The 15484-nt window shown below is 45.1% G+C and overlaps 1 protein-coding gene across 1 annotated transcript in view; it reads left to right on the top strand.

The window, feature by feature from the left end:
• Positions 1-14790, top strand: part of EHD3 (EH domain containing 3) — a 30310-nt gene extending 15520 nt beyond the window's left edge. The window contains exons 4-6 of the mRNA XM_042051643.1: positions 9809-10221; positions 11224-11388; positions 12751-14790. Coding sequence (XP_041907577.1) covers positions 9809-10221; positions 11224-11388; positions 12751-13278 — 1106 coding nt within the window. The 3' untranslated portion in view covers positions 13279-14790. The remainder of the gene's footprint in view (positions 1-9808; positions 10222-11223; positions 11389-12750) is intronic.
• The last annotated feature ends 694 nt before the right edge of the window (positions 14791-15484 follow it).

The following is a 15484-nucleotide window of genomic DNA, read 5'->3' as shown; positions in this document are numbered from 1 at the left end:
TGACACAACAAAGTTCTTCTGCTCCTTTTGTACCTTCCCAGCCTGCTCAGATTTCACTTGGGAGTGAAGCAATACCTGAGAGAGTCTTACAGAGGTTTTCCAAGAGACTTTTAAGTTTCTTAACTGCTCAGAACAGGAATGCTTTTCTTACCCCCATTGATAGTAGTAGGTTCTAAGACCCTCAGACTGGGGTACCTGTGATGCAAAGTCAGGGAAGAGAGTAGATAGTGAAGCAGCATTCTGTTGTAAATTTGAGGGGGAAAGTAAAGATGTAAAAGATGTGGTAGGCTTTCCCAGCCTGCCCATCCCATGAGAACCAGCAGCATTTCTAAAAATAGGAAATTCCTCTCAGTGGGAACATCACAAGTCCGTCTCCTTCCCCATTAGAAGTCAGGAGCATTAGCTAATCTATGCAGTGTCAGCTTAGCAGAATACCATGCTGTCAAAGTTTAGCAATCCATGAGAGCCACCTTATACCCCTCAATTTCAAAGCAGTATCTGTTCCTGTTATTGCATCCGTGTTTCAAAGAGCAGGAGCAAGGGAACAGGGTTTAAAGGATTGATTCTGGGGCCAAGTCGAGGTTCTGAAGCTTTTCATTTGTCTGCACTCAACTCTGAATTAAACTCACTGCCTTGTTGCTGTTAAAGGTGACAGATCTGACAGTCCCTTCCCCTTCACAGCCAGTGTGTGCACGAGCACAGGGTGCTGGTGTTAGTGCTAGCAGCAGGGCTTTGCAGATGGCTACCAAGCTTTGCTTCAAGGAATGCTATATAATCCCAGGAAACAAAGCTCTACGCTGGCTCTCTTCCAGGACTGCATGACCATAAAGAGCCCCCTTCCCCCACAGAGCAGCCCATGAAGTTTCCCAATAGCAGAGCTGCAGGTTTAGGCCTATCAAGCAATTGAGGGTGATGGAGTCTGTCATAGCTGAAGTGCACATCCCTTTGACATGCAGTGACATCACCAGCACTGACACAGCAGCTGCTGCTGCTCTCAGGTTCTCGTAAAAAGTGTAGCCAAGGAGCTGCCTGCGCTGATTTGACCTACTGAGCTCCTGGCTCATGCACTACTTTGTGGTGGGCACCCACGGTGTCACAGGTGTGGCAGCTAGACTCCCTAGGATACACAGGTGTCATTTACAGGCTTTGTGGGAAATGTTTCCAGGATGTCCTGGCCCAGAGCATCTTGTCTTTCACTGCTTCTGTATTATCCTTGCCTGGAAGGCAGCCATTTCTCTTCTGATCTTTTTTACAGACTGGGGCATGAATCTATGTCCACATTTAAAGAACTAATGGTTGTATTGCCTTGTCCCTTGCTCTGTGTCATTTTTTTTAATTGTTTCCAGGGAAGCATGAGGCTGCAGAGATGCCCATAGGGGAGGTGTTTGTACCAAAACAGTACAGTCTTGTCTCCTTTGACAATTTGATAATGATAGAAATGCCATCCATTTGTAAAGAACTGTTCTGGTGTCACTTAATGAGCTCAGGCCAGCCTGCTGGGAGGGAAAATGAGGAGGGGATGACTGTACTGAAATAAATGAGGACAGAGGGGAGGACCACAGATCAGGTCATACAGTACAGCAGAGCCAGGACAGCAGTGAGGACTTCCCCATAATTCATCACCTTGTGCAGTCTGCCCTGCTAATGGAGCCACCTGGCAACAGGAACTCATGCGTTTCACTGGCAGTGCCATCCCTGGGGGCTGAGCCTTGCACGCTCTGCTGCCCATCTGTCTCAACCTACATCTGCCCTGAGCTGAGCAGATCCAAGTCTGCCAAGTTCAGTGACACCTTGGCCAAGTTGTATTTGATCCCTGTTTTGGGGTAGTACTTCCTGGATATATCCTGAACACTTACTTCATCTTCACCCTCTCTCTGCCGCCTTCTCCCTTTCCTGCCTTAGCAGTGACCACAAGGTCCTAGCCAGGAGGTAAGGACTGGCAGTGTCATTCTGCACTGGCTTTTTTTCCAGCATTTTCCCGGCCTTCCACCCAGTTCCATTCTGCTGGCTTCAGTGCAGCCTAAGCATCCCATAACCAAGGAAAAAAACCCTACCCACCAGCCGCGCCCTTCTCCTGGGAAAGCAGAATTCCCAAATGACCAGCAGCTTCAGCACCAGGGACACTTAGTCACTCACCAGCCTTGACAGCAAGAAGAAAAATGCTAATAGCAACAGTCTTGGGCAGTGCAGAGCTCTCAGCCTGGCTGTCTCGCAAATAGCCATGCTTGGAAGGGAAAGGCAAACACCAAGGGAATTAATGTTCTCCCACTTCATGCAATGCTGTTTAGGGTACAGTGGCAACAAAAAATATTTTTTCTGAGGAGCTTTGTCACGTGTGCTAGCAACAGCGTGATACAAACTAAAGGCATCCACCCTGAAAGCCTCTAAAAGGGAGGCATTTCAAATATTTGCTATAATACTCCCCACTGGTGATGTTTGCTTATATTCTGTATTTCACTCTGCCTGGGAGGGTGAAAGTGCAATGGTTAGTTTGGACTTTCCAGTTCACCTCCATTACAGCTGCTCTGCCAGCCTGCCTGATTTTATCACAGTCTCACTTAACACATACTGTTCCACTGAAACGCTCAGCTCTTACAGGCACACTGGTCTGCACTTCCTCTTAAAAGCAACACAAAAATGAGCAGAAAACCTGCACAGTTCTCGTTCTTATTTCTAGAAATACATAAAGCCATGAGCCTAATTCTTCTGACCTGAAAGCAGCATACAAACAAAAGGTCAAGATTATATTTGGGGTTTGAGAAAACCAAACCATTATTTTGTTTGGTGTTGAAGGAGGGAGGGACTGTCTCCATGATTTGGGTTGGAAATACTGATACATTTTGCAGTTCCAGAGCTGGAAGAGCAAAAAAAAAAGTAACACAAAAGAACAAGATTAAATGGCAGCAGAGACAGGAAGGGCTGTGCTTTTTTCTATTCCTATTAACATACAGCAAGCATTTAATTTATGTTACTAAACAAGTCTGATTTTTAGAACAGCTGTGCAGCTTGTCCATTTGTTGTGCACTGTGCACTCCAGAAATATTTTAAGTATCTATTGCATTGAGGGAAGATGGTCATGCCATCAGCATCTCATCAATTTGCATTATTTATGCCCATCATGCATTCTTTCAGCTTCCTGAGCAACAATGGAGAAGGAATGTGTTTCCTGGTCACTGGGAGCTATCAGTTACTGGTGGCCATTTCAGGCCAGCTTTTCAAACATGATTTCTCCCAAAATTTAAAGTATGAGTACAGGAGAATTCAGTTTGTGTTTAGATGCTATAGTAAAAAAACTTCCTTGGAATCCCAGCTACATATCAATGCTGCTATGCACTGACTTCTCAGGAAAACTTGGCCTGCATCCAGGTGCCTTCTGAGGTCTCAAAATCTGGCTAGAAATTGTTTTCAGAACTGGCCCAAGTACCAGACCTGTCAACAAGTGGCAAATACATAAACTTGTAGATGGGGACAGGTTCTGCTGTCTGTTCATAGGAGCTGAATAGGCTGTTAGAGGGAAACTTAGCTCTGGACAATGCTCTCCTCAGTTTTACTCCACCTGATTTGAATGTGCCTAGTGAGGTTTCGTTCACTTCCCAGTGACATAAAGCAAGAGCCCATCAGGCTCCCAGTCTCTTCCCCACCCTGAAGCCCTTGCAGTAAACAACATGAAAGCAAAAGGCCACACAGTCTGGCGCTCCAGGTACTGGTTAATGTAAATGTTAGCATTGTTGCTAGCTGAGAACAGAGATCTGCTGTACTTGGAGTCCTTTTGCCTTTGCTTTGGAAACCTTAAAGCCTCCAAAACGTATTTAATGTTTCCATTAGTTCTTGGTATGGAGGAGGAGATGCGGAGCACTGGCAGGAGGATGTAGCTCCCAGTGCTCTGAATCAGCAGCTCCAGGACAGATTATTTCTTTGAGTATAGGCACAAGCAGAAGTGATTGGCAAGCTGGGGCGTGCTCTAGAAATCAGGCCATGGGACATTCAAAGAAATCTTTTCATCCCAAAGGACTTCTGTCTACTTCCCAACACACCCACAGATACACATTACAGGAATCTCATTATATTGCCTTGGAAGGCAGCCTCTTCCAGAGAGGAATATGGCAGCTGTTTACAAAGGTGCTTTAGGATGAGCAGCAGTGAGGTGTATCCAGTACCCATCCCTTCTGTCCTCTCCTTGCTGGCACCACCAGCTCCTCACCTTGAGAGAAATTTGCTCAAATCACTGTTCTTCCACCCAGTCCCAGCTATTTCCTCTCTCATACTCTTACCCAGCACCCTTCTCTCTCTAGGACACCATTACTCTCTTGAATCTCACAACATCCACCCAACCCAGCTTCCCACTCACTTTGTGTGTCCTCAAAGGGGTGTGCCACTTCCCCCTCCCTCCCCTCATTTTCTTCTTCTGGCCATCGTGTGACCTTCCTTCTTCTTTGCACCCAGCCATCTGTCACATTTGGGTAACACCTGCCCCTCCCTGGCACATTCTCCCCCTCCAGTGTGGGCTGCCTGCTTGTTTTGCAGTGACATAAGCCTTCTTCCCTGGACTTTGAAGGGCTTTCAGGCAGGACATTGTTGTGACCAGTTAGACTAATCCTCAAAACCCTCTTAATTATAAAAATTTAAGTCATAAGCTCCCTGGAATCAGCATTCATTTTTCATCTCCCAAGAGCTGTTCCCTCTCTAGGTAGTCAGTGTTCACTGTGTCAGCTGTCCCATCTTGTGATGTTGTCCTCGGACAATCAGAGCCAGTCTCCCACTTGACAAACAGGGACACTGCCATAAAACTCTGCCTTATAGAGTGGCACAATCTGATAAATCTTTCATCTCTGGATAACACCAGCTTTAGAAAGATGACAAAGAAGCTCCAAGTGACTAAAACTCAGCAGGAAAGAGGTGAATTGCTAAAAGCAGCAGCACAATTTACAGCAGTAGTAACAGCAAGCTGTGAGGTATCTGGTGCAAAGCAGAAGCTTTGGGATTTTTGGCCCTTCTTGATCTCACTGTTCCCATTCGATGCCACCTGAACTCCACTACCACAGGACCTGTGGCTATGGTTCCACAAGACAGGAAATCAGTACTATGCTTGCTACTAATCAAAAAAACCAGCACAAACAAAACAAAGCCAGACCAGCAATCGGTGTAGCTACATGGTGAGAAGTGCTGAACCAGTGCATGCCCACTCCTTGCTGGTTTAAATTGGCTTTGAAATCTTACAGCCAGGCAGATTTTATGCTGGATCAGGTATCACCCATCTTCCCAGTCAGCATAAAGACTGTATCATGCCTGATCTGACTTGACAGAATGTAATTGCATAATCTTGCCAGATCTTGGTGAAATGCATGGTGCCAGATATTCCAATGGTGCACAAAGTATTTATTAGGCCAGCCTGTCTTATGGAGTCTAGGTGGCAGGGAGTCTGCAAGAAGATCATTTTCTCTGCAGGCTGAACCCACTGACAGTCCTGCTGACTTGTCAGCTTTGTGTGAAGTCTGTTGAGTCCTTTTCATGCTGTCAAAAGGAAACCTGTGCCATGAAAAAACATCTGATGGAATAAAATTGTTATCATGTTCATCTTGTCCTCCTAGTACTGTATGATTTGGATTAATTTTCTCTTCACGTTCCCCTTATCTGGAGGTTGTGAAAGAAGCTGCATCAGTGATGTTAGAGAATGTTTAAATATGCAGCATTTTTTCAACAGGGAATGCAAGTACAACAGACAGGAATTACTGAACAGAAAATTCTTCCCTTTACAATTCTGTCTGAGCATCCCTGTAATAATGGTTTTGCATTAATGCAGCTTTGGCAAGCAGATGGCTTCCCAACCACCCTGTAAGTTCACAATAAAACCGTGCTGTGTTCGTGGACAGCTTCACCCATCCCTGAAACACTGCCAAAGCAGAGATAGTGACTGCCTGCTTTTGTGAGAGGCCTTAGCAACGCCATACAACACAGGGAGGCGTAGGGAGACATAATGCATTTGCAGTGGAATGAGCAAGGGACACTATGAAAACTCCTAATTTGACTGTAGATGCAGATCAGTACTTGGTCTGAGCTCACACAGTTAATAACCTGCCAGAAGAAAGAGGCAGGCCCAGTGCATCTGTGAAATGAAAAAGGGGCAGGAGGGAAGAAACCAAAGCGAGGCTATAATGCTTAAATTTACTTACAGAATCAGCCTCATGTTTTCAGGTGTTGAACACCCTCAGCTCTGGCTGGAGCCAGGCAAAATGCCCCGAGTTCTATATGCCATTGAAGAGCCTTCCAAAAATGAAAGCTCCAAACGAAACATTAAAATACTTATCTAAGACCTTATTTTTAAACACATTTATTAATAGCTTGCCCTTAGCATTTACACTGTCATCCTGCTATCCAAATGCTTTAGTAAGAATCTATTATACACTAAAAACAAGACTAAAAAGTCAGCCCCATGAATCACATCTGTAGCAATCCTCTAGGCACTGTGTGCAAAAACGCCACCACACTCAGTGACTCCAAGCAGACAGTTGTAAACAGAGGTCTGTGCCACGTCATGCTGTGTGTTAAGGAACTATGCAGCACTCGGGATAATTTTCCCCCCTTTCCCTCTGTAGTGCTCTATCACTTTAAGAACAGAATAGATACACTTCCACCTTGTTTTTCCTGCCAAGTACCTCCATACAGAGGAGTGCAGCTGTGATCAGTAGCACTGCACACACAAGACATGTTTCTTGCTCAGCTGGGCACCAACAGGAGAGGTTCCTTAAGTGCCAGAGCAAGTGAGACATACAAGGGGAGAGTTTGGGTTGGGCTTTTGTCCTGGCATGGGATGCAAATGAGGCTGTGGTGATGTTTCAGAGCAGTGAACAGCAAGTGTTACTCTCCTGGGCTTTGTTCTCTCTTTAATGGAGATCTGCAGGACAGCTGTCAGGAGACTATCTCTGAACAAGCAAAGGAGCCAGGAAAGAAAGTCTGCTAATTGATCTAGACATTTAATGAAGTCCACAGGGACATTCAAGACTCATTGTATGTTACTGTAGCAGCTGGGAATACACAAAGGGTCTGAACAGATATTAATTTCCTTTTCTTGCTGGGTAGAGCAACATTTATTTTTGTTAATAGTAAAGAGAGGCTCAGGAAATAGATACCTTCTAAGTGCTACTGTGGATGCAGGCTGCTACAGAATAAAATTCATGAGAGCTAAGCACCTACTTTTGAACAAACCTTGAGACCCAGGCAGATCAAAGGGCAAAGGTCAGTCTCCTAAGTCCTCAGTTAATACCAAAACCACAATTACACTTTTTTTCCTGTATCTCCCTTCTTTTAAATAATCACTTCCCACTTTTACTGAATCACTAAAAGGTGGGCTGAGTGTCAGGTGCAGACACTTTTCCCAATTCACCCTACCCCCTATTAACACAACAGAGAGCACAACAGTGACTGTTCCTCTACCGTCAAAGGGAAACCATCCACATGCTCTGTGACAGGACATCACTATAGCATTACAAGGTAGCCTAGAGAGCATGACTGTTTTCCTCTTGATTCTCCCAAGAGAAACACTGGACAAAGTAGTTATGGTACAATTCAAACATGTGCCAGCTTGACAAGAAAACATCCCAGTCCATGAGATTTGACAAGATTAAATGCACAAACATCTCCAAATAAAGTCACCCTGACTCACTGCTTCCATGATGAAAAAGCAAGCTGTGTAGCTCTGCGTATGAAGAATAAACTGTCCTGCCATGCCAGATGACTTCCAGCCCTGGCAGAAGTGAGCATAAAGTCTGTGTGTCCTCTCTAGCAAAGTTTGAGGGGGCATGGGAGGCCCCTGTTTGCACAATCAGTGATCTGCTTGCAGAGGGACTGCTGACAGCCTGAACCTGGGCCAAGTGAAATGAGGTATCAGCATCGACTTCGTCCTGCTCGCACTGCCCCCAGCACAGGTCAGGAAGGAGTCAGCACACTGATCTTTGCAGCAGATTTGCAATTAGAGCAGTGGAGTAGAGCTCCCTGCAGCCAGAACACCCAAGGTTAAAAAGCTGAGGTTAACACCTAAGGTTAAAAAAGGCTGCTAATAGCGGAAAGCAAGCAGGACCAAGTTTGTTTCAGTTCTAAAAGACTGACTTGTGACAGTGTTTGAGGTCAGACCCATGAACTGAGCAAGATACACAGCTATCAATATAATATATTGAATGCTCAGCAGGTCTTTGTCAAAGCTAATACTGGTTCTGAATTCTCTGAAGTTCTCAGCATCAAACATAGCTGAGCAAAGAGCCAAGGCCCAGCATTGCTTGCTCTTGTTAGAGAAGACACTCATGTCCTAGTGAGCAGAAGGACACTGGTAAGACAAACATCTGTCTTTCATTTGAGATTTCTGTAGATCCCATGGAAGAGAGCAGGGCAAAGTGTCCACATCCAAAAGCATGCACCTCGCACACCCACACTCTGCCACCCCCTTTTCCTGTAAGGAGCAAACTGTAATTGGCCAAAGCACAACACTGCCCAGTAATAATACTTTGAAGTTATATAAAAGTTCTCAGTGGCAAAAAGTTAATACCAATTTATCCAGCTGAAGAGAAAGTTCATACAGGCTCTACTCATGACATGAGAGCCAGGATTTCGCTCCAGTTTGGTTAGTCATATGGAAGAAAAGGCCAGTGTCAAAAAGCAAGATCAGAGCTCAGCTATCCTCCCTTCTGTAGTTCCAGTCTAATGATTGGGATGCACTGGTTGCCCTCCAGGTTTTAGAGGGGACAGAAGGAAAAAAAACAAAGAAGAAAGAGGAGCAAGAGGAAAAAGCACTGAACTAATTATCATGCATTTATTCATGAAAGCCAAGATTAAAATAGTATATTAAAGGATTTGAATGCAAACAGCATTTGGTCTGTCCTGATTTCCCTTAAAGTGCAGCACTCTGGTGACTCAGATAATCCCAAATGTTGCACAGCATAGGAGAGCCTGACAGAGCAGGGGGAGAGAACCAACCAGTCTCTCACCAAGGCTTTAAAGAAGATTTTAAAAACACCACAGAGCTAGGCAAAAAGGTAATTTTGTTGCTGTCATTACTACTGTTTTAGGGACTTCTAACACTCTATTTATCATGCCCTGTACTGCTTAGAGGTGGACCCAGTCTGACACTGAATCCATTATCTTAGTCCTGAGGCACATGAAATTTAAACCCACTGTTCCTGGCCTGTGTCTGCCTCTGGTGTTCACAGCAATGCTGTCTGCTAAGCATCCAGCGCTTGGCTAAGTGAACACAAATCATTTGGCTTTGTGCACATGCAGCAGGTATGACAGGATGATTGCTCTGGTAAGGAAGGTTATTTGCATCCTGGAATTTGAATTGGATGGGACAGAGTTAGTCTTGCACAACTAGACAAGACCTGAGATTTATTAAGCAGTGGAGATACGCATCTCAAACCAGTCTGGGTGCAAGTTCTGCAACTATGCAGCTTTCTACAGCCTTCGTAGGGGTTGCTGATGGCCAGTCATTCACAAACCAGACCTCTCTTGTTGCCACATACAAGACTTCTGCAGTAGGTGTTTCACCTTGATATGCATTTGAATGAAGATCTGGAGCACAAGTTCAAGACTTCTTTGGGTGATCTCTTAATGTGGAGAGGACAAGAGCTGTCCTTAACTGTCTGCCTCAAGACATTTCCATGTGAAGGACAGTGCCTGTCTCCTTATCAAGCTACCTGGTCCACTGGGAAAGCTGCTTCCTTGCAAGCTTACCCTCAGTTAGGTACAGATGCAGTTAGAGTACAGCAAGTAGGCTCTCTACTCCCATGTTTGCTGCATCTCTGCTCTTCCTCCCCCCTTGCAGGTTATGACTTCGCTGCTGTACTGGAGTGGTTCGCAGAGCGGGTTGACCGCATCATTCTCCTCTTTGATGCTCACAAGCTGGACATCTCTGATGAATTCTCTGAGGTCATCAAGGCCCTGAAGAACCACGAGGACAAGATGAGAGTTGTTCTCAACAAGGCCGACCAGATAGAGACTCAGCAGCTGATGCGGGTGTACGGTGCCCTCATGTGGTCCCTGGGAAAGATCGTCAACACTCCCGAGGTCATCAGAGTCTACATCGGCTCCTTCTGGTCCCATCCCTTGCTCATCCCCGACAACCGCAAGTTGTTTGAGGCAGAGGAGCAGGACCTGTTCAGGGATATCCAGAGCCTGCCCCGCAATGCAGCCCTGAGGAAGCTGAATGATCTCATCAAGAGAGCACGGCTGGCCAAGGTGGGTGTTGGCATAGAACCCCCAAGCATTTGGTTTGGGCTGTCTGCAGCATGCAGCCTATGGAGAAGTGGGTTTGGCCAGTTCAGCTTGCAGAGCTGGTGGATCCTACTCTTTTTCCATCCCATTTAACTCAGGCCCAGCATATGAGCTCTATGCCAATATGGGAAGAAAACACCTCTTTTGCTTGGTATGTCAATCATAGCAGACCAGAGTGAGGAAGATAACTACAGGTCAAAGGAGGTAGCACTTGAAGGGATCTGGAAAGCAGTTGCTCTGTGGTAGCAACTTGAGAGTTAGGACCAATTAGTATATCAGAATCATACACCAAGGGAATTGATGAGCACTAGGTCTTTTGCTTTACACTTTCTTAGCCAAGAAAGATACCTGGCTTAGATGGATGCAGAGGAGGTGGAGACTCACCCAAATGATAAATAAGCCTGCAGTATCCCTGAGTATTTGAAGTGAAAGAAGCCGCTAAAAATACAGGAAAGAACCCCACATCAACTGAGAAAAGATATCAAAAGATCCCTCAAAAGCTTTCAGTGCAAGGGTCTTCATTTCCAGAAAAAATGCTTGGTTCACCATTAAAAAAAAAAAAAAAAAAAGCCAGAATGTTGCATAAGTTAAGGACTGGTATTCGTACTAAAACATTCAACCTGTATGTTTAGATTGGAATGGGACTGTTCCCTTGAAGGCCATGCTCAGTGGAAGAAAAAAAAACCCCACCACTCCCTCCAGAAAGTGCATATGAGTGTCACTGTCTGTATGCTCAGGACTACACCTTGTTTTCACCTTGTCTCAGCACAGCCAGAGCACACAGCTGAGCAGCATTTAGCCCTGGAATAATAATCCATAGGTCCAGGCAAGCTGAGGAGCTGAGCTTGCTCTTCAGGGTGGGACAAGATGGAGTTGAGTCCCAGGCACAGGTAACTCCGCTGAGAAGAATTTTCTGATGTGCTATTTAACATTTGCCTTCATGCCATATAATTTAATTCCCTTCAGGTCCATGCCTATATCATCAGTTCCCTAAAGAAGGAAATGCCCTCAATGTTTGGGAAAGACAATAAAAAGAAAGAGCTTGTTAACAACTTGGGAGATATTTATGCCCGGATTGAACGGGAGCATCAGATCTCACCAGGAGACTTCCCTAATCTGAGAAAAATGCAGGTAAGCAGTGGCATCTTGGCAAACACCCAAGGAAAGAACATTAGAGTAACTGCAGGGAGTACAACAGAGCCATGCAGACATTGATTGTTGCCACCTGTGGGAAAAGCCTGCTGTAATGTTGAAATATGCCTTAAAATATGTGCAGGCTATATTTGGGCATGAGCACTTCTTGCATACAGAGCTCATGTGAAGTATTACAGCTTCACATTCATTTATCGTATCTTTGCCTGAATAGCACTTTACACTCTTTTCCTTTATTTTTAATTCCAGGTTGCATTTGCAGATTTTTCAGGCCTAAGCATACTGTTAATTTATATTAAAAGGAAAGCTGTGTCCTGAAAAGGCTACACATGCCACATTCCTCAAGAGCTATATTTGTCTTCTATTTCACTCTTTGTTTCTCGAAAAAAAAGGAAGGTGTGAAAACTTAAAGCCCCTTTTCTATTTTAAGCAGAGAAGCAGGTTTTCTGTTCTGCAGACCTGAGACCTAGCCCAGTGTTCATGCAAGTCAAAAACTTCAAAGGACCTTGGATCAGAGCCTTGTATTGTACATTCAGACAATGCTGGACACTGCTGCATTGCTGCATGGCTTCAGTCCAAGCAGAAACCTGTTCTGAGTTCTAGCTGTTGAGGTTGCTACTAGTTACCTATGGAAAACAGCATTTGCCTATTTTTTTTCTTTTTGAAAATATATTTTCCCTAAGTTGTTGGGAATGAGATCTATGGAGCGTATCCAATAGGGGATCTTGTTCACTGCTTGTTAAAATATGCGTTTAAAAAACTGTATCAGTCCAATAGGAGCGAGTAGTGTGGATTTAATGAGTAGAGGGTGGAAGATAAAGCTGTAGGTCATTTTGCAGCTAGAAGAGAGTTCTCTGCAGGCCCTACTCAGAGCACTTTTGCTTAGCTGGGAAATTACATAATCTGAGCATGCTGTAAAGACATGCTCACCACCTCTTAGAGACACACTACTGCCTTAATAGCATCTGAAAGATGCACTGCATGATGATGAGTACAATGACCTTTTGCCAGGTGGCATCTCCTTCCCAGAGTGCAGAAGGGGGAGGGAATGTAGAGCACTGGCTGGAGGATGTAGCAAGAGCCACACAACCAGTTTGCCTTGAACTATTTGGTCATTTTCTCTAGGACTTAAGAGAGGATTTAAGTAAGAGCAAGGCCAGCCAGGGAGACCCCATCCCATGCTGGAAGCAGGGCTGTCAGAGGAAGGAATGCCAAGCTCCCCACTCCTCTGCAGTAGCAGGGTTTTGTGAGCCAAGCAGCAGGCAGGCATCCCACTGTACACCATTACTCCGCCATGCATTGCCATGTTGCTCACCTCTTGCTGTGTTGTCCCATTTTAAGGATCAGCTGCAAGCCCAGGATTTTAGCAAGTTCCAGCCTCTGAAGAGCAAGCTGCTGGAGACCGTGGAAGACATGCTGGCCAACGACATCGCCCAGCTCATGGTGCTCGTCCGCCAGGAAGAGTCCCAGCGGCCAACCCAGATGGTGAAGGGAGGAGCCTTCGAGGGCACCTTGCACGGTCCCTTCGGCCACGGCTACGGAGAAGGCGCCGGAGAAGGGATCGATGACGCCGAGTGGGTGGTGGCCAGGGACAAGCCCATGTACGACGAGATCTTCTACACACTCTCGCCTGTCGATGGTAAAATAACTGGTGCCAATGCCAAGAAGGAGATGGTAAGGTCTAAGCTGCCCAACACCGTGCTGGGCAAGATATGGAAACTGGCTGACATCGACAAAGATGGCATGCTGGATGATGAGGAGTTTGCCTTGGCGAATCATCTCATTAAAGTCAAGTTGGAGGGTCATGAGCTGCCAAATGAGCTCCCTTCCCATCTCCTCCCTCCATCCAAAAGGAAAATAACAGAGTGAAAGGAAGGTTACAGGGGAGAGGGAAAGGGAAGGGGAAAATAAAAGATCGAGAAAAACATGTTTACTTAAATTATACCTTTAGATGTGAGATCACGTTTGGATTTATACCTACTTTGCTGTATGAAGAACAAAATCTAAAGCAGAACAAAAAAGTCCAATCCTTCATGATAATATGCAATTAACTCTTCCAGTGTACTGTCCCTGCTTTCTAATGTGTAGTCTGTAAACATGAAGGTAAAAAAAGGATGTTGCAAAGTAGGAGACTCTGTTAAGCAGGAGTAGAAGAAAACCTGAAGTGGGCTGCATTTGGAGAGTGGAATAGGCACTAATAGAAATCTGCTAACTGCCAGTATCACTCCTGAGCTTTGGCTGCACCTTCTGCCTTCTAATGGGTCTTGCAAACTTCAGGAGACTGAGATCTTGATAGCAAAGAGAAACCACAAGGTCTTCAAGCTATTGGCCAAAATAAAGAGCATTTCCTAATTCACATAAGCCCACACTAAAATACTAGATACTAAACCCCAGAGTTAAGAACTTTAGGAACCTTGATTCACCATTAGATGCAAATTTTACAAACGTTCCCCTGTCCTGAAAGAAAAATACATTAATAAAATCTGAAAGAGCTCTGAACTGGGCAGCTGGAGTTCCTCATTGTTCCCTGTGGGACAGGCACTCAGAGTTCCCAATCATTGCTACCTCCCATTCAGTCCCCAGGGGAGATTTGTTCTGCAGGCATGGCCAAGAGGACCAACCTCCAAGGGAAGCAGAGGGAGGGGGCCCTAGAGGTGGACATCAGTTGGGTTGGAAGGGAGGAACACCACTTCCAGGCTCACCCAACATTTCACACCCAGTGGGTAGTGTTTGCTCTTTGAACAGTGATGGTGTCTGTGATCCCTGTGAAGTGACGTGTTTGCTCTCATCGTGCACAGTGAAAGCTGCGAGGCCCCATTCTCACTGTACAGATACAAACCCCACACTGTCAGGTGGATCCATCACAAGGGCAGAACACACAGGGGCACTGGGCAGAGCTTGCTCTGCTCTGTGCCTCCACAAACCTAGCCAAGATGTCAGCCTTCATACACTCCCCTCACCACACAGTAACACTTGATCCCCTCCAGAACTTCTACCCTGAGCCAAGAGACCTTCCCCACTTCTTTCGTGCTCTATGAAATTTTTGTTTTCAAGACCCAGTTTTAGCAGAAATCCCTCAATTTCCTATTTCATTGCCTAAACACACATGTGCGCGCACACTCTTCTGGTTTTTGTTGTTGCTTTGGAGCAGTGTGTTGTTCCAATCCTGTTGTCACTTTATATAAGCTGAGCTCCTACTGTGATGAAAAACCAAGATAAGTATAACTTATTTTATATCTCTTGTGTTCATATTATATAGAGAAATATATTCTGTGTATGTAGGATGTGCTTATTGCAGTACATTTATCACTTGTCTTAAAAATTAATGCATTAACCTTTTTTGTACCCTGGTCCTAAGACATTATTAAAAAAGAAAGGCCAGATCTGTCTACTTCTTTACACAGCAAAATGAAATGCAGCTGAAAAGAAAAAAAAGCTTATTTCTAAATGCAACAGAGGGAGGAGATTATCCTTATGCACATTTCCAAACATGCATGTACAGATCAGCCCAGCTGGACTCGGGTGTGCACTCTGAATGACTGGTTGACATCTGCAACATCTTTCTCTTTTGGCAGTCTAATCACAACATCCATATTTGCCAAAGCAAGAGGAATTGAACCCGTGATTCACCTTGTTCAGTGCAGGGGAGAGGTAACAACCAAATTTCAGTAGAAAAAGGAATATATTGAAGCAGTTTCCTCCTGCCAGTCACAATGAGAATGCTGCAAATTTATCAAGATCTGGAAAGGATGCAAAAAACCTCAGTCTTAAATCTTACTAATTCTACTTCTGTCTTCATTGCCCTTTCTTTTCTGTACATGTTCATGGCAGTGATAGTTATCCCCCAAGTGGGACAGTGAGAGGCACTGAGTAAGACAGGGAGAGCAGGTAGGATAGTCCTGGGGAAGCACTCAGAGAATGGCTGTGAGCTGTAGTAGTTGGCAGTTTCCATTTAGCATCTGTACAGGATGAGAGAGGGGGGAGAGGAAATCATAGGGTGGAGAGCAAAAGCAATAAATGCAAATTGAGGGAAAAGTCAGCAAACTGTGTCGTTCCAGTTCAGCTGCCCAGTAAC

This window comes from Corvus kubaryi, unplaced genomic scaffold (genome assembly GCF_017639235.1).
Source record: "Corvus kubaryi isolate FWS band 111438036 unplaced genomic scaffold, C.kubaryi_AGA036_p1.0 76, whole genome shotgun sequence".
In the NCBI taxonomy this organism is placed as follows: Eukaryota; Metazoa; Chordata; class Aves; order Passeriformes; family Corvidae; genus Corvus; species Corvus kubaryi.
This window is presented reverse-complemented; position numbering and strand designations above follow the sequence as displayed.